This window comes from Lolium perenne, chromosome 3, assembly GCF_019359855.2.
Source record: "Lolium perenne isolate Kyuss_39 chromosome 3, Kyuss_2.0, whole genome shotgun sequence".
Taxonomy (NCBI): Eukaryota; Viridiplantae; Streptophyta; class Magnoliopsida; order Poales; family Poaceae; genus Lolium; species Lolium perenne.
Window position 1 is genome coordinate 39,319,267 of NC_067246.2, and position 19,226 is coordinate 39,338,492.

The 19,226-nt window shown below is 37.0% G+C and overlaps 1 protein-coding gene across 1 annotated transcript in view; it reads right to left on the reverse strand.

The window, feature by feature from the left end:
- Positions 1-17,708, reverse strand: part of LOC139837851 (uncharacterized) — a 111,471-nt gene extending 93,763 nt beyond the window's left edge. The window contains exons 1-3 of the mRNA XM_071827151.1: positions 17,184-17,708; positions 16,721-16,808; positions 15,500-16,567 (exon numbers count right to left, since the gene is read on the reverse strand). Coding sequence (XP_071683252.1) covers positions 15,500-16,567; positions 16,721-16,808; positions 17,184-17,708 — 1,681 coding nt within the window. The remainder of the gene's footprint in view (positions 1-15,499; positions 16,568-16,720; positions 16,809-17,183) is intronic.
- Between the last annotated feature and the right edge of the window lie 1,518 nt (positions 17,709-19,226).

Below are 19,226 nucleotides of genomic sequence, written 5' to 3' on the forward strand. Positions count from 1 at the left end.
TGTTGGTTGATTCATGTCACCACTTTGAGCAACCCATGAGTTTCTAAACCTTAAATGGAGTCCAAAACATTGCAATAAAAGGGTGGGTGCATCATTTGGATGCAGAGGCCGGGGCGACCCTATTTTGAAGAAAAAATTAGGAAATCTGAAATCTATATCTATATCTCTACCATCTATACCACTCCACTCCTGTTGACAGTTTGATCTCTTTCAGTACATTAGATTATGTCATGTTTAAAACACTATTATAAAATTACCTCCTTAATGTTGAGCTCAGGAGGATCCAGATGTGCTGATCCTAGGTGGCCCCTCAAATGATTGCTTGCTAGAACAATAGGACCAAATCCCGCCTCCTTTCTACCAATGTCTGCATCACTGGCGTGCTCACTGTCTTTGTTAGGAACATGAGCAGTGGCTAGCTGCTGCAAATATAGTTCATCAAATCAATCAGCAAACAACACATATGAAATTTGAGCAGTGCGGCTAAATACCTTCTTCAGCAGCAGCCCCACGGGATCGTCCTTTTGGCGGCACATCACACGGGTGAAAAATCTCGGCAACGACTTGGGGTGCGGTGATTTTGTCCCATTCCACAGTATGCCGATCGAGGCTGCAATTATCTTATTCTGCAAGATATTTTGCCTCCGAGATTCTTCGTAGGCATTCTCGAGTGGAATATCTAGCAGGCATTACAAAAAAAAAGATGCTAATAACAAGCAGTGGAAGCAAGCAATAAACTAGTCTCGGAAATCAAATACATAACAAAAGCTGCCGGACAAAGTGTTCAACCTTGGTCGACTGGGGAGGTGGCGCGTTGGCCGTTCGGTTTGGTTCGGTGGATCATGGTGGCGCTTTGTGTACCGATCTCGCCGGCCGGTACGATGAACCAGTGAGTCGGGGAAGCAGATTCGACGAAGCGGACGGAGTGTGGTTGACGGCGTCGCTGAGCTGGCTCCGGCGCGGTGGATCTCGGCTACGGATGGAGGACTGAGAGGGAGCGAGACAGACTAGGAGCGAGGTAGGGAGAGAGGCCCTTGCTTGTCCGTGGGTGTGGCTGGATATAGGGGAAATGAAAGCCCTAGAAGATAGCATCCTGCTAATATCCTAGTACAAAACAATTGAACTAGAAAATCCCGCCAATATATGGTGCTGAATTGCGGGCGGCTCATAGCTTGTGCACAAATAAAATGGGAAAATCCAAAAAATGTAGTTCAACAAAAAAAAACTCTAGCAGGCAAAGTCACTAGCTCGCCATGAGATGATGCACTCCGCCAAAAAAATGTGACAAGCTAGTTTGCTATGGATCTTGCATTAACCTTGCTCGATAAAATGGTGGGCACAAAAGACAAGCTAAATCAAAAATAATGGTGGTAGAAAGATGTAAACTCTACTAAACAGGGCCAACTCGAAAACATGCCTCATATTATTTGTACTTCCTCCGGTCCATATTAACTGCCACTAAAATGGATGTATCTACAAATACATCCATCTGAGTGGCATGTATATGGATAGGAGTAGTAGATCAAGGAGTTGCGAGACAGTGGAGGAAATGAGGTGGGGAGGAGGAGGGTGATGACCAGACCCCCACCTCCACGGCACCGCATAAATAGAAGCTAAAATATGTGAAACAGTGGAGGAAATGAGGTGGGGAGGAGGAGGGCGACGACCAGACCCGATAACAGTACTCCCCCGGTCGAACTGCTCCTCATGTCGCGCAAGGTGAAAAAAGGGGTATTTTTTTCATTGACTTGATGGAGAAAAAAAGGTCTTCTTTTAAGCCCCAGCGTCACCGCAGATCAGGTGACATGCACCTATTGCATGTCACCGTGTGACATGCGGTTTAAATTCAAATTTAAACATTGCGAACAAATCTGGAAAAAATCATGCATGTTCACAGCACATATTAAAATAACCCCTAAAAATTTCAGATCAAAATTCGAAACATACATCGAGAAACAAAAAAGAGAAATCTATCATGAATAGTTCCCGAATTCAAATCTGAGTTTCTCTGTAGACTATTCACATGTGAGTTTCTCTTTTTTGTTTCTCGATGTATGTTTCGAATTTTGATCTGAAATTTTTAGGGGTTATCTTAATATGTGCTGTGAACGTGCATGATTTATTTCAGATTTTTTCGCAATGTTTCAATTTGGATTTAGGCCGCATGTCACACGGGGTGCATGTCACCTCGCTACCGCTCGAGAAATGGAGGCCCTCTCCGCTGGGCTCCAATAAAAGCTTCACTGCTCGTGTCAGACTGTTGAAGACACTCGCAAGTGCATGTCAGGGGGACAGAGAATAAATTGCGTCCACACGTCGGCGCGTGCTGTCTACCCCAAACCCTAAACTCTGTCTTATGAAGTCAAGCATGCATGAAGAGAAGTGGTTTTTGGTTTCAAACATGGAAATTTCAAAAACCCTCCCGAGAGCTACATTTTGGAGTGACTAATTATTCATATTCATGATTTAAACTTGTTTAAATGGGCATAAAAATGGGCATAAAATTCAAAATAAATGAAAAACCAAGGCACATAATCTTCTTATGTCATATAGTAAGCATTCAATTAAGTTGATAAACAAGGTCTAGACATATTCAAACCAGAAAAATCATGTATCTCCCCCTAACCCTGAACTCTGTCATATGTAATCAAGCATGAAGAGATGTGGTTTTTGGTTTCAAACATGGAAATTTCGAAAACCCTCCCAAGAGCTTCATTTTGGAGTGACTAAGAAGCATACATGCTTACTTTTTCATATTCATGTTTTAAACTTGTTCAAATCTTGGTCAACCCTAGGATTTGACCAAGATTCAAATGGGCATAAAAATTCAAAAAAAAAACAATGAAAAACCAAGGTCTTCTTATGTCATATAGTAAGCATTTAATTAAGTTGATAAACAAGGTCTAGACATATTAAACCTGAAAATTCATGTATCTACCCCCTAACCCTAAACTCTGTCTTAGGAAGTCAAGCATGAATGGTGAAGAGAAGTGGTTTTTAGTTTCAAACATGGAAATTTCAAAAACCCTCCCAAGAGCTTCATTTTGGAGTGACTAAGAAGGATACATGCTTACTTTGTCATATTCATGTTTTAAACTTGTTTAAGTCATGGTCAAACCTAGGATTTGACCAAGATTCAAATGGGCATAAAAATTCAAAAAAATCAAAAACCAAAGCACATAGTCTGTGTATGTCATATAGTAAGCATTCAAGTTGATAAACAAGGTCTAGACATATTCAAACCAGAAAAATCATGGAAATTTCAAAAACCTCCTACGAGCTTCATTTTGGAGTGACTAAGAAGGATCGATGCATGTTACTTTTCATATTCATGTTTTAAACTTGTTTAAATCTTGGTCAAATCTAGGATTTGACCAAGATTCAACAAATGGGGATAAAATTCAAAAAAAACAATAAAATGAAAAACCAATGCACATAGTCTTCTTATGTCATATAATAAGCATACAATTAAGTTGATAAACAAGGTCTAGACATATTCAAACCAGAAAAATCATGTATGTGGCTACCCCTAACCCTAAACTCTGTCTTATGAAGTCAAGCATGAAGAGATGTGGTTTTTGGTTTCAAACATGGAAATTTCAAAAACCCTCCCAAGAGCTTCATTTTGGAGTGACTAAGAAGCATACATGCTTACCTTTTCATATTCATGTTTAAAACTTGTTCACATCTTGGTCAAACCTAGGATTTGACCAAGATTCAAATGGGCATAAAAATTCAAAAAAAATGAAAAACCAAGGTCATCTTATATTTGTCATATAATAAGCATTCAATTAAGTTGATAAACAAGGTCTAGACATATTAAACCTGAAAAATCATGTATCTACCCCTAACCCTAAACTCCGTCTTATGAAGTCAAGCATGCATGGTGAAGATAAGTGGTTTTTGGTTTCAAATATGGAAATTTCAAAAACCCTACTAATTAAGAGCTTCATTTTGGAGTGACTAAGAAGGATACATGCTTACTTTTTCATATTCATGTTTTAAACTTGTTTAAGTCATGGTCAAACCTAGGATTTGACCAAGATTTAAATGGGCATAAAAATTCAACAACAAAATCATAAACCAAAGCACATAGTCTTTGTATGTCATATAGTAAGCATTCAAGTTCATAAACAAGGTCGAGACATATTCAAACCAGAAAAATAATGGAAATTTCAAAAACCTCCCACGAGCTTCATTTTGGAGTGACTAAGAAGGATCGATACAGGCTTACTTTTTCATATTCATGTTTTAAACTTGTTTAAATCTTGGTCAAACCTAGGATTTGACCAAGATTCAACAAATGGGGATAAAAATTCAAAAAGTAATCAATAAAATGAAAAACCAGTGCACATATTATTCTTATGTCATATAGTAAGCATTCAATTAAGTTAATAAACAAGCTCTATACATTATCAAACCAAAAAAATCATGTATCTAGCTACCCCTAACCCTAAACTCTGTCTTATGAAGTCAAGCATGCATGAAGAGAAGTGGTTTTTGGTTTCAAACATGGAAATTTCAAAAACCCTCCCAAGAGTTACATTTTGGAGTGACTTAAGAAGGATAGATGCTTAATTTTTCATATTCATGTTTTAAACTTGTTTTAATCATTGTCAAACCTAGGATTTGACTAAGATTCAAATGGGCATAAAAATTCATAAAAAAATCAAAAGAATGAAAAACAAAAGCACATAGCATTCTTATGTCATATAGTAAGCATTAAAGTTGATAAACAAGGTCTAGACATATTCAAACCAGAAAAAATCATGTATATATCTACCCCTAACCCTAAACTCTGTCTTATGAAGTCAATCATGAAGAGAAGTGGTTTTGGGTTTCAAACATGGAAATTTCAAAAACCTCCCAAAAAATTCATTTTAGAGTGACTAAGAAGGATGCAGGCTTCCCTTTTCATTTTCATGTCTTAAACTTTTTTAAATCTTGGTCAAACTCTAAAATGAAGCTTTTGGGAGGTTCTTGAAATTTCCATCTTTGAAACCCAAAACCACTTCTCTTCATGCTTGACTTCATAAGACATAGTTTAGGGTTAGGGGTAGATACATGATTTGTATGGTTTGAATATGTCTAGACCTTGTTTATCAACTTTAATGCTTACTATATGACATAAGAAAACTATGTGCTTTGGTTTTTCATTTTTCTGATTTTTTTTAACTTTCCGCCCATTCGAATCTCTGTCAAATCCTAGGTTTGACCAAGATTTAGACAAGTTTAACACGTGAAAACGAATAAGTAAGCATGGATCCTTCTTAGTCACTCCAAAATGTACCAATTGATAGATGTGTTAACTTTGCTTCATGGAAAAAATAATGTCATGTAAATGAGTTAACTTGGATTTCCTACCCTTGAATCCATAGGAAACTTTGTTCTAATGCACTATAATAATCAACCGAGTTTTTACACCAACAGGTCTGTCACTTACGTGTGGTGCCCATGCGTGAGGTCCCGCACTTCAGTGACCACAAGTCACGTGCAATAGGTACGCAAACTCCCAGCCATTTTCTTTGTCAAGAGAAGACGCATCAGGATGCGTATTGGAAGTCTCTGGGTCCTTCAGGATCCTTCGGTTGTCCCTCTCACAAAAAGAACAAATCTCTCTCATTCTCGGCCTCGCTCGACTCGCTCGCTCGCTCGCACCTCCTGCTCACTGACAAACCCTGCACAACAGTCAACATCATCACCCGAAAAAGGGGAGACACCATAATGCTCTCCCTTCTTCTCTCCTTCTGAGTGATCCCTCTTCCTCCGAGTTTCACTCGACGGGCAAACACATATGTGCTGCATAGTAATAATAAAAAGGTAGAAAAATCGACCTACGAATCTATAATTAAATAGGTTAAACTAGGGTTTTGCCCAGTACTACAGATCAAGGTTCAAAAAAATCCAACTACGGGGTTCGAACAACCCCATTTCACTCGACGGGCAAACACATATGTGCTGCATAGTAATAATAAGAATGCTATGTGCTGCATAGTAATAATAAGAATGCTATGCTATGTGCTTTTGATTCAAAAGGGGAGTATTTTTTGAATTTTATACCCCCATATATTTGAATCTTTGTGAAATCCTATGTTTGACCGGGATTTAAACAAGTTTTAAACATGAAAATGAAAAGGTAATCCTGGATCCTTCTTAGTCACACTCTAAAATGAAGCTTTTGGGAGGTTCTTGAAATTTCCATGTTTGAAACCCAAAACCACTTCTCTTCATGATTGACTTCATAAGACAGAGCTTAGGGTTAGGGGTATATATATACATGATTTTTCTGGTTTGAGTATGTCTAGACCTTGTTTATCAACTTGAATGCTTACGTACTATATGACATAAGAAGACTATATGCTTTTGTTTTTCATTTTTCCGTTTTTTTAATTTTATGCCCGTTTGAATCTTTTGGTCAAATCTTAGCTAGGTTTGACCAAGATTCAAATGGGCATCAAAATAAAAAATAAAATCAGAAAAATGAAAAACGAAAGCACATAGTTTTCTTATGTCATATAGTAAGCATTCAAGTTGATAAACAAGGAATAAACATATTCAAACCAGAAAAATCATGTATATATCTACCCCTAACCCTAAACTCTGTCTTATGAAGTCAAGCATGCATGATGAGAAGTGGTTTTTGGTTTCAAACATGGAAATTTCAAGAAGCCTCCCAAGATTTACATTTTGGAGTGACTAAGAAGGATATATGCTTAATTTTATATTCATGATTTAGATTTGTTTAACCAAGGTCAAACCTAGGATTTGACCAAGATTCAAATGGGCATAAGAATTAAAAAAAACAAAAAATGAAAAACCAAGGCACATAGTCTTCTTATGTCATATAGTAAGCATTCTCAATTAAGTTGATTTTAGAGTGACTAAGAAGGATGAAGGCTTCCCTTTTTATTTTCATGTTTTAAACTTGTTTAAATCTTGGTCAAACCTAGGATTTGACCAAAAGATTCAAATGGGCATAAAATTTCACAAAAAATCAAAAGAATGAAAAAACAAAGGACATAGCATTCTTATGGCATATATATAGTAAGCATTCAAGTTGATAAACAAGGTCTAGACATATTCAAACCAGAAAATCATGTATATATCTACCCCTAACCCTAAACTCTGTCTTATGAAGTCAAGCATGCATGAAGAGAAGTGGTTTTTGGTTTCAAACATGCAAATTTCAAGAACCCTCCCAAGATTTACATTTTGGAGTGACTAAGAAGGATAGATGCTTAATTTTTATATTCATGATTTAAATTTGTTAAAACCATGGTCAAACCTAGGTTTTGAACAAGATTCAAATGGGCATAAGAATTTGAAAAATATCAAAAAATGAAAAACCAAGGCACATATAGTCTTCTTATGTCATATAGTAAGGATTCTCAATTAAGTTGATTTTAGAGTGACTAAGAAGGATGCAGGCTTCCCTTTTCATTTTCATGTTTTAAACTTGTTTAAATCTTGGTCAAACCTAGGATTTGACCAAAAGATTCAAATGGGCATAAAATTTCAGAAAAAAATCAAAAGAATGAAAAAACAAAGGACATAGCATTCTTATGTCATATATATAGTAAGCATTCAAGTTGATAAACAAGGTCTAGACATATTCAAACTAGAAAATCATGTATATATCTACCCCTAACCCTAAACTCTGTCTTATGAAGTCAAGCATGCATGAAGAGAAGTGGTTTTTGGTTTCAAACATGGAAATTTCAAGAACCCTCCCAAGATTTACATTTTGGAGTGACTACGAAGGATAGATGCTTAATTTTTATATTCATGATTTAAATTTGTTAAAGCCATGGTCAAACCTAGGATTTGACCAAGATTCAAATGGGCATAAGAATTTTAAAAGAAATCAAAAAATGAAAAACCAAGGTACATAGTCTTCTTATGTCATATAGTAAGCATTCAACTAAGTTGATAAACAAGGTCTAGACATATTCAAACCAGGAAAATCATGTATCTACCCCTAACCCTAGCTAAACTCGGTCTTATGAAGTCAAGCATGCATGTAGAGAAGTCGTTTTGGGTTTCAAACATGGAAATTTCAAGAACATCCCAAAAGCTTCATTTTAGAGTGACTAAGAAGGATCCATGATTACCTTTTCATTTTCATCTTTTAAACTTGTTTAAATCTTGGTCAAACCTAGGATTTGACCAAGATTCAAATGGACACAAAATTTAAAAAAATCAGAAAAATGAAAACCAAAGTACATAGTCGTCTTATGTCATATCGTAAGCATTCAAGTTGATAAACAAGGTCTAGACATATTCAAACCATATGAAAATCATGTATATATATCTACCCATAACCCTGAACTATGTCTTATGAAGTCAAGCATGAAGAGAAGTGGTTTTGGGTTTCAAACATGGTAATTTCAAAAACCTCCCACAAACTTCATTTTAGAGTGACTAAGAAGGATACAAGCTTCCATTTCATTTTCATGTTTTAAACTTGTTTAAATCTTGGTCAAACCTAGGATTTGACCAAAAGATTCAAATGGGCATAAAATTTCAGAAAAAATCAAAAGAATGAAAAAACAAAGGACATAGCATTCTTATGTCATATATATAGTAAGCATTCAAGTTGATAAACAAGGTCTAGACATATTCAAACTATAAAATCATGTATATATCTACCCTAACCCTAAACTCTGTCTTATGAAGTCAAGCATGCATGAAGAGAAGTGGTTTTTGGTTTCAAACATGGAAATTTCAAAAACCCTCCCAAGAGATACATTTTGGAGTGACTTAAGAAGGATAGATGCTTCATTTTCATATTCATGTTTTAAACTTCTTTAAATCATTGTCAAACCTAGGATTTGACCAAGATTCAAATGGGCATAAAAATTCATAAAAAAATCAAAAGAATGAAAAACCAAAGCACATAGCATTCTTATGTCGATCATATAGTAAAGCATTAAAGTTGATAAACAAGGTCTAGACATATTCAAACCAGAAAAAATCATGTATGTACGTATCTACCCCAAACCCTAAACTCCGTCTTATGAAGTCAATCATGAAGAGAAGTGGTTTTGGGTTTCAAATTAAACATGGAAATTTCAAAAACCTCTTAAAAAATTCATTTTAGAGTGACTAAGAAGGATGCAGGCTTCCCTTTTCATTTTCATATCTTAAACTTGTTTAAATCTTGGTCGAACCTAGGATTTGACCAAGATTCAAATGGGCATAAAAATTCAAAAAAAATAAATGAAAAACCAAGGTCTTCTTATGTCATATAGTAAGCATTCAATTAAGTTGATAAACAAGGTCTAGACATATTTAAACAAGAAAAATCATGTATCTACCCCCTAACCCTAAACTCTGTTTCACGAAGTCAAGCATGAAGATATGTGGTTTTTGGTTTCGAACATGGAAATTTCAAAAACCCTCCCAAGAGCTTCATTTTGAAGTGACTAAGAAGCATACATGCTTACATTTTCATATTCATGTTTTAAACTTATTCAAATCTTGGTGAAACCTAGGATTTGACCAAGATTCAAATAGGTATACAAATTTTAGAAAAAAATTAAAAAAATGAAAAAACAAGGCACATAGTCTTCTTATGTCCTATAGTAAGCATTCAATTAAGTTGATAAACAAGGTCTAGACATATTCAAACCAGGAAAATCATGTATCTACCCCATACCCCTAGCTAAACTCTGTCTTATGAAGTCAAGCATGCATGAAGAGAAGTCGTTTTTGGTTTCAAACATGGAAATTTCAAAAACCTCCCAAAAGCTTCATTTTGGAGTGACTAAGAAGGATCCATATGAAACTATGTACTAATACAATATAATAATCACCCGAGTTATTAGAGCAACAAGTCTGTCACTTACGTGTGGTTCCCATGCGTGAGGTCCCACACTTCAGTGAGCACAAGTCACGTACGCTAGGTAGGCAAACTCCCAGCCATCTTCTTTGTCAAGAGAGAGGCATTGATGTCTACGCCCCCTCCTTTTCCTGTAGACAGTGTTGGGCCTCCAAGAGCAGAGGTTTGTAGAACAGCAGTAAGTTTCCCTTAAGTGGATCACCCAAGGTTTATCGAACTCAGGGAGGAAGAGGTCAAAGATATCCCTCTCAAGCAACCCTGCACCCATAATACAAGAAGTCTCTTGTGTCCCCAACACACCCAATACACTTGTCAGATGTATAGGTGCACTAGTTCGGCGAAGAGATAGTGAAATACAGGTGGTATGAATGTATATGAGCAGTAGTAACGGCGCCAGAAAAGTGCTTGCTGGCGTGCAGTAAGTAAACATGCAGTAAAACAGTAAACAAGCGGAGATTGCAGTATTTGGGAACAAGGCCTAGGGATACTACTTTCACTAGTGGACACTCTCAATATCGATCACATAATAAAACCACTCTACACTCTCTTGTTGGATGATGAACACCGCTATTTGTGTAGGGCTACAAGAGCACCTCAATGCCGGAGTTAACAAGCTCCACAACATTCGATATTCATATTTAATTAACCTTAGAGTGCATGATAGATCATTGTAATTATACCAAGTACTAACATAGCATGCAGACTGTCACCTTCATACTATGAGAGGAGGAATAGATCACATTAATACCATCATAGTAATAGTTAACTTCATAATCTACAAGAGATCATAATCATAAACTACGCCAAGTACTACATGATGCACACACTGTCACCATTACATCATTAAGGAGGAATAGAGTACTTTAATAACATCACTAGAGTAGCACATAGATGAATAGTGATACAAAACATATTGCAATCATAAAGGGATATAAATAAGCACTTCACTATGCTACCCATAACAGTGAATAAGTATTCTGTGAAATATAGCCTAAGAGACCCACACGGTGCACACACTGTCACCTTTACACACGTGGGACGAGGAGTCTCCGGAGATCACATAAGTAAAATTCACTTGACTAGCATAACGACATCTAGATTACAATCATCATCATATGGATCTCAATCATGTAAGGCAGCTCATGAGATCATTGTATTGAAGTACATAGAGAGAGAGATGAACCACATAGCTACCGGTACAGCCCTTAGCCTCGATGGAGAACTACTCCCTCCTCATGGGAGACAGCAGCGTTGATGGAGATGGCGGTGATGTCGATGGAGAAGCCTTCCGGGGGCACTTCCCCGTCCCGGCGGCGTGCCGGAACAGAGACTCCTGTCCCCCAGATCTTGGCTTCGCGATGGCGGCGGCTCTGGAAGGTTTTTGCGGGTTTCGTCGATCTCGGTACTAGGGGTTTCACGACGGAGGCTTTAAGTAGGCGGAAGGGCAACGCGGGGGGCCACACGAGGGCCCCACACGCCAGGGCCGCGCGGCCTAGGGCTTGGCCGCGCCGCCCTGTTGTGGCGGCGCCTCGTGGCCCCACTTCCTTTCCCCCTCGGTCTTCTGGAAGCTTCGTGCAAAAATAGGACCCTGGGCTTTGATTTCGTCCAATTCCGAGAATATTTCCTTACTAGGATTTCTGAAACCAAAAACAGCAGAAAACAGCAACTGGCTCTTCGGCATCTCGTTAATAGGTTAGTGCCGAAAAATGCATAATAATGACATATAAAGTGTATAAAACATGTGAGTATCATCATAAAAGTAGCATGGAACATAAGAAATTATAGATACGTTTGAGACGTATCAAGCATCCCCAAGCTTAGTTCCTACTCGTCCCGAGTAGGTAAACGATAACAAAGATAATTTATTAAGTGACAATGCTACCAACATAATCTTGATCAATACTATTGTAAGCACATGTAATGAATGCAGCGATCAAAACAATGGTAATGACATGAGTAAACACTTGAATCATAAAGCAAAGACTTTTCATGAATAGTACTTAAAGACAAGCATCAATAAGTCTTGCATAAGAGTTAACTCATAAAGCAATAATTCAAAGTAAAGGTATTGAAGCAACACAAAGGAAGATGAAGTTTCAGCGGTTGCTTTCAACTTGTAACATGTATATCTCATGGATAGTTGTCAACATAAAGTAATATAACAAGTGCAATATGCAAGTATGTAGGAATCGATGCACAGTTCACACAAGTGTTTGCTTCTTGAGGTGGAGAGAAATAGGTGAACTGACTCAACAATAAAAGTAGAAGAATGGCCCTTCGCAGAGGGAAGCATTGATTGCTATATTTGTGCTAGAGCTTTGGTTTTGAAAACAAGAAACAATTTTGTCAACGGTAGTAATAAAGCATATGAGTTATGTAAATTATATCCTACAAGTTGCAAGCCTCATGCATAGTATACCAATAGTGCCCGCACCTTGTCCTAATTAGCTTGGATTTACATGGATTATCATAGCATAGCACATGTTTCAACCAAGTGTCACAAAGGGGTACCTCTATGCCGCCTGTATAAAGGTCTAAGGAGAAAGCTTGCATTGGATTTCTCGCTTTTGGTTATTCTCAACTTATACATCCATACCGGGACAACATAGACAACAGATAATGGACTCCTCTTTAATGCATAAGCATGTAGCAACAGTTAATGTTCTCATATGAGATTGAGGTTTGTTGTCCAAACTGAAACTTCCACCATGGATCATGGCTTTAGTTAGCAGCCCAATGTTCTTCTCTAACAATATGCACACTCAAACCATTTGATCATGATAAATCACTCTTACTTCAGACAAGACGAACATGCATAGCAACTCACATGATATTCAACAAGGAAATAGTTGATGGCGTCCCCAGGAACATGGTTATCGCTCAACAAGCAACTTAATAAGAGATAAAGTGCATAAGTACATATTCAATACCACAATAGTTTTTAAGCTATTTGTCCCATGAGCTATATATTGTAAAGGTAAAGAATGGAAATTTTAAAGGTAGCACTCAAGCAATGTACTTTGGAATGGCGGAGAAATACCATGTGGTAGGTAGGTATGGTGGACACAAATGGCATAGTGGTTGGCTCAAGGATTTTGGATGCATGAGAAGTATTCCCTCTCGATACAAGGTTTAGGCTAGCAAGGTTATTTGAAACAAACACAAGGATGAACCGGTACAGCAAAACTCACATAAAAGACATATTGTAAACATTATAAGACTCTACACCGTCTTCCTTGTTGTTCAAACTCAATACTAGAAATTATCTAGACCTTAGAGAGACCAAACATGCAAATCAGATTTTAGCATGCTCTATGTATTTCTTCATTAATAAGTGCAAAGTATATGATGCAAGAGCTTAAACATGAGCAAAACAATTGCCAAGTATCACATTATTCAGGATATTATACCAATTACCACATATATCATTTTCCAATTCCAACCATATAACAATTTAACGAAGAAGAAACTTTCGCCATGAATACTATGAATAAAGCCTAAGGACATATTTGTCCATATGCAACAGCGGAGCGTGTCTTTCTCCCACACAATGAATGCTAGGATCCATTTTATTAAAACAAAAACAAAAAACAAGCGGACGCTCCAAGCAAAGTACATAAGATGTGACGGAATAAAAATATAGTTTCAGGGGAGGAACCTGATAATGTTGTCGATGAAGAAGGGGATGCCTTGGGCATCCCCAAGTTTAGATGCTTGAGTCTTCTTGATATATGCAGGGGTGAACCACCGGGGCATCCCCAAGCTTAGAGCTTTCACTCTCCTTGATCATAGTGTATATCATCCTCCTCTCTTGATCCTTGAAAACTTCCTCCACACCAAACTCGAAACAAACTCATTAGAGGATTAGTGAATAATCAAAATTCACATATTCAGAGGTGACAAAATCATTCTTTATACTTCTGGACATTGCACAAAGCTACTGAAAGTCAATGGAACAAAGAAATCCATCTAACATAGCAAAACAGGCAATGCAAAATAAAAGGCAGAATCTGTCAAAACAGAACAGTTCGTAAAGACGAATTTTTAACAGGCACCAGACTTGCTCAGATGAGAAAACTTAAAACTAATGAAAGTTGCGTACATATCTGAGAATCACTCACGTAAATTGGCATAATTTTCTGAGTTACCTACAGAAAATTTTACCCAGATTCGTGACAGCAAAGAAAACTGTTTCTGCGCAGTAATCCAAATCTAGTATCATACTTCTATTAGAGACTTTACTTGGCACAAAAATGCAATAAAACTAAGATAAGGAGAGGTTGCTACAGTAGTAAACAACTTCCAAGACTCAAATATAAAACAAAAATACTGTAGTAAAAACATGGGTTGTCTCCCATAAGCGCTTTTCTTTAACGCCTTTCAGCTAGGCGCAGAAAGTGTGTATCAAGTATTATCAAGAGATGAAGCATCAACATCATAATTTGTTCTAATAATAGAATCAAAAGGTAACTTCATTCTCTTTCTAGGGAAGTGTTCCATACCTTTCTTGAGAGGAAATTGATATTTAATATTACCTTCCTTCATATCAATGCTAGCACCAACAGTTCGAAGAAAAGGTCTTCCCAATATAATGGGACAAGATGCATTGCATTCAATATCCAAGACAACAAAATCAACGGGGACAAGGTTATTGTTAACGGTAATGCGAACATTATCAACTCTCCCCAAAGGTTTCTTTGTAGAGTTATCAGCAAGATTAACATCCAAATAACAATTTTTCAATGGTGGCAAGTCAAGCATATCATAAATTTTCTTAGGCATAACAGAAATACTTGCACCAAGATCACATAAAGCATTACAACCAAAGTCATTGACCTTCATCTTAATGATGGGCTCCCAACCATCCGCTAGCTTCCTAGGAATAGAAGTTTCGCGTTCTAATTTCTCTTCTCTAGCTTTTATGAGAGCATTTGTAATATGTTTCGTGAAAGCCAAATTTATAGCACTAGCATTAGGACTCTTAGCAAGTTTTTTTTTTGATGGTGAAACAGTGGGGAAAATCCCCACTGCAATTTTTATTTATATATATAAAGGATGTTACAAATGTACAAGGTGTACAAAGAAGCAAAAGAAACGAAAAAAAGAAGAAGAAAGAAGAAAAAGAAAGAAGAAAAAAATCTAATCTAAGGTATCTAAGCCATACTAATCATCTGAAAAGTTGAACCCATATTTTGAATTGATCAGCCCATTTCTTTTTCATTCTGAAGGAGAGCAAATGTAGCTCTTGTTTGAATACTGTTTTCCATGCAACAATCGAAGGAACTTGTCCTTCAAATAGCTTTCTGTTTCTGACAATCCATATGGACCAGGATGCCAAAATGATAACCTCAACAGCAAAAGGTATTTGCAGCTTTTCCTTCATATCATAAAAAGCTTCAAACACTGATTGTTGGATAGAAATTTGTGGACATAATATAAGCCAACATTCTTGAGCAAAAGGGCAGATCCAAAAGAGATGTGCCAGTGTTTCCTCTTGCTGACACTGAAGTGTGACACATGTATAGGACTGTAGAACACAATTTTTCCTCCTCAAGAGATTCCTAGTATTCAGACGATCATGCAGAAGCAGCCAAAAAAAGAATTGGTGCTTAGGTTGACAGGAAGATTCCCATATCCAAGTGAAGAATTTGGGCGCACTCTGAACTCCAATCAAGAATTTGTATGCCTTTATTGTTGAAAATTTATCAGAACCCCAAATGTAAGTCCACGAATCAGAGACATGTTCATTATCCTCAAACTGGATAGAATCACATAAGATCTCAAGTTGTTCAAACTCAGCAAAAGCTTGTTGGGAGAGAGGAAGATGAAACATGTCTTGAAGATATTCCATGTGCATCACTTTGCTGACAGATAAATCTGTTTTCTTAGCAAAAGTTAAGAGATGAGGGAACTTGTGATGAAGACAACTATCTCCCCACAAATCAGTCCAAAACAAGGCAGTCTTTCCATTTCCCAGTTTGCATCTAGCCATAGCCTTATAGGAATCAATGAGCTTCAGGTGAGATTTCCACCAGAAGGAACCTTCTAGTTTAATACCTGGTGGCCTTTCTTCACTATAGTAAGTATCCCTTATGAGATTCACCCATGGAATGTCTACATTGTTGTAGAATTTATCCAGATTCTTCAGAAGTAAAGATTTATTTTGTACTTCTAAGTTGAGCACTCCCAGGCCTCCTTGATCTTTAGGTCTGCAGATCTTTTTCCATGAGACTAAAGCATTCCCTTTTGCTTGCACATCTGTAGTTTTTTTCCTCCAAAGGCAGTGCCTCATATACTTGATGACCTGATCCTTGATTGTAACAGGTACATCCAAGCAACACATAAAGAATATGGGGAGTGAAGCTAACACTGATTTTACAAGTTGCAATTTGCCACCATAATTCAGGAAGTCTGCTATACCACCTAGCCTTGTTTGAACTCTTTGTATCATTGGTAAGAAGCATTCCAGAGATGGTTTTGTGATGCTAAGTGGTAGTCCCAAATAAGTGAAGGGGAGGGTTCCAACTTTACAATTCAAAGTAGCAGCAAAGTGTGCCAATCTTTCTGCTGATAAATTAATGGGCATCATGCTTGACTTCTGGTAATTTACTTTAAGCCCAGTGGATATAGCATAGGAATGTAGGATAGCTTTAAGGCAGAGAAGCTGTTGAGCATTTGCTTTCATAACAAGAAGAGTGTCATCAGCATATTGGATCACAGGGAAGTCTGGACAAGGTGTGCAGGGTATTGGCTTTATGATAAGGTTTTGCATCATGGCTTGATTCAAAATAGATTGAAGAAAATCAGCAGCCAAGACAAAAAGTAAAGGAGACAAAGGATCCCCCTGTCTAACTCCCCTTTTGCAATAGAACTTCTTACCAGGCACTCCATTTAACATGACAGCAGAAGTACCAGTAGATAGGATCATTGAAATCCACTTTATCCACTTATCACCAAAGCCTTTAGCCTTAAGAATTTGGATAATTGTTGAATGTTCAATCATATCAAATGCTTTCTCAAAGTCCAACTTCAAAATAAGAATCTCTTCCTTTGACTGATGACATTGATGAAGATATTCAAAAGCCCAACCAAGACAGTCTTGAATGGATCTTTTCTTTAGGAACCCATATTGATTTTTGTGTACTAGAGAGAGAATGATGTCTTGAAGTCTATTTGCAAGCAGTTTTGTAATGATCTTTAGCACTGAGTTTAGCAAAGATATGGGTCTGAAATCTCCTGGAGTGCTTGGATTGTCTGTCTTTGGTATCAGGGTGATGAAAGAGGAATTTATACTCTCAAGGGAAATATTCCCATTGTGAAAATCACAAAGCAATTTCTTTACATCTGGAGCAATAATGGACCAGCAATTCTTAATAAATTCATTGTTAAAACCATCAGGCCCAGGAGACTTGTCATTTGGTAAATGTTTGATAACATCTTCTATTTCCTTGTCAGAGAAAGGTGCTTGCAGCATATTGTTCATATCTTCAGAGACAGTTGACTCAATAAAATCTTGGAGATTAAACTGCATGGCAGGATTATCTGACTGACCCATTCTATTTTTAAAAGCCTGCCACAGAATGGCTGCCTTTCCTTCATGATCAGCAATTTCCACTTGGTCTGAATTCTGTAATACTGAAATATAATTATGCCTGTAGTTAATAGTGGCTTTTGAATGGAAGAATTTTGTGTTTGCATCTCCAAGATTGACCCATTTAATCTTGCCCCTCTGCTGCCAGTAAGATTTTTGATTCTGCAATAAAGTGATGAGATGTGTCTTTAGTGTATCTCTCAAATTCCATTCAGTAACAGAGAGGGTTCTGATCTCTTCTATAATATCAATGAGAGTAATCACTTCATTCACCATGCTGATAAGATTTTTTAAGCATGGGAGATTCTTTGCCCATAGCTTGAGACTTCTTCTAAGGTTTTTAAATTTTGCATTGATATTTTTAGCACTATCATCATGAACCACTGGAATACTCCAAGCAGCCTGAACAATTTGTTTGAATTCACTATGCTGTAACCAGTGATTCTCTATTCTGAACACATTTGTCTTTGGAATCTTTGTGTTAAACACAACCACACAAGGAACATGGTCAGAAGTGGGTTTCACCAAAGGGTAGGCAAAGGTAGCTGGATAAGAAATAGTCCAGGAAGAAGAGGTAAAGAACCAATCCAACTTTTCCAACAAAGGATCTTTCTGCATGTTACTCCAGGTAAATTTTCTTCCTTTTAGAGGTAGTTCCACAATGCCAAGATTACTAATTGCCTCATTGAACAATAACATATCATTAAGATCACCACCAGGTTTGTTTCTATCAGAAGGGCTTTGAATGAAGTTAAAATCTCCCATGATTAGCCAATCAGTATCAGGGGGCATGTCTATGTTGGCAAACCAGTCAATGAACTGAGCTTTTTTATCAGCTTGGCATGGTCCATAAATATTAGTGAGAATCCAAGTATCATTGGAGAGATTACATTTGAAATTCACTGATATGGAGAAATCATTGTGAAAAGCAAGTTCACCATTAAATAAGGAACCATTCCAAATAATAATAAGGCCACCAGAAGCTCCCACTGAAGGCACATATTCAAATTTATTGAATTTTTTTGGGCAGAATTTCCTTATGTAAGCCAGGTCAAAAGATTCCCTCTTCGTTTCTTGTAAACAAATAATATCACAACCAGACTCTTCAATTTTATTAGTAAGAGCCACCCATTTCTTATCAGAATTAATACCTCTCAGGTTCCAATTCATCACTTTCCAAGTTTTTGTAAGAACTTTATAACTTCAGAGATGTGGCAATCATCAAAATCTAAACCATTATGATCTAAAGCAATGGGATCATTGTCCCCAATGTTGGAAAAAATTTCAGCAGTTCTATCACGAGCGAGTTTAATGATTTTAGCAGTTTCAGGCAGTTTTTCGCGCTTTGCATTAGAAGTGGAACCATTGCTAACACCAATTCTTTTACCATTATTAGTAGGAGGTGCAGCAACATGTGTAGCATTAGCATTGCTAGTGGTAGTAATAGTCCAAACTTTAGCTATATTACTCTCTTTAGCTAGTTTTTCATTTTCTTCTCTTTCCCACCTAGCATGCAGTTCAGCCATTAATCTTATATTCTCATTAATTCTAACTTGGATGGCATTTGCTGTAGTAACAATTTTATTTTCATTATCCCTATTAGGCATAACTTTCAATTTCAAAAGATCAACATCAGCAGCAAGACTATCAACTTTAGAAGCAAGTATATCAATTTTCCCAAGCCTTTCTTCAACAGATTTGTTAAAAGCAGTTTGTGTACTAATAAATTCTTTAAGCATGGCTTCAAGTCCAGGGTGTGTATTCCTATTATTGTTGTAAGAATTCCCATAAGAA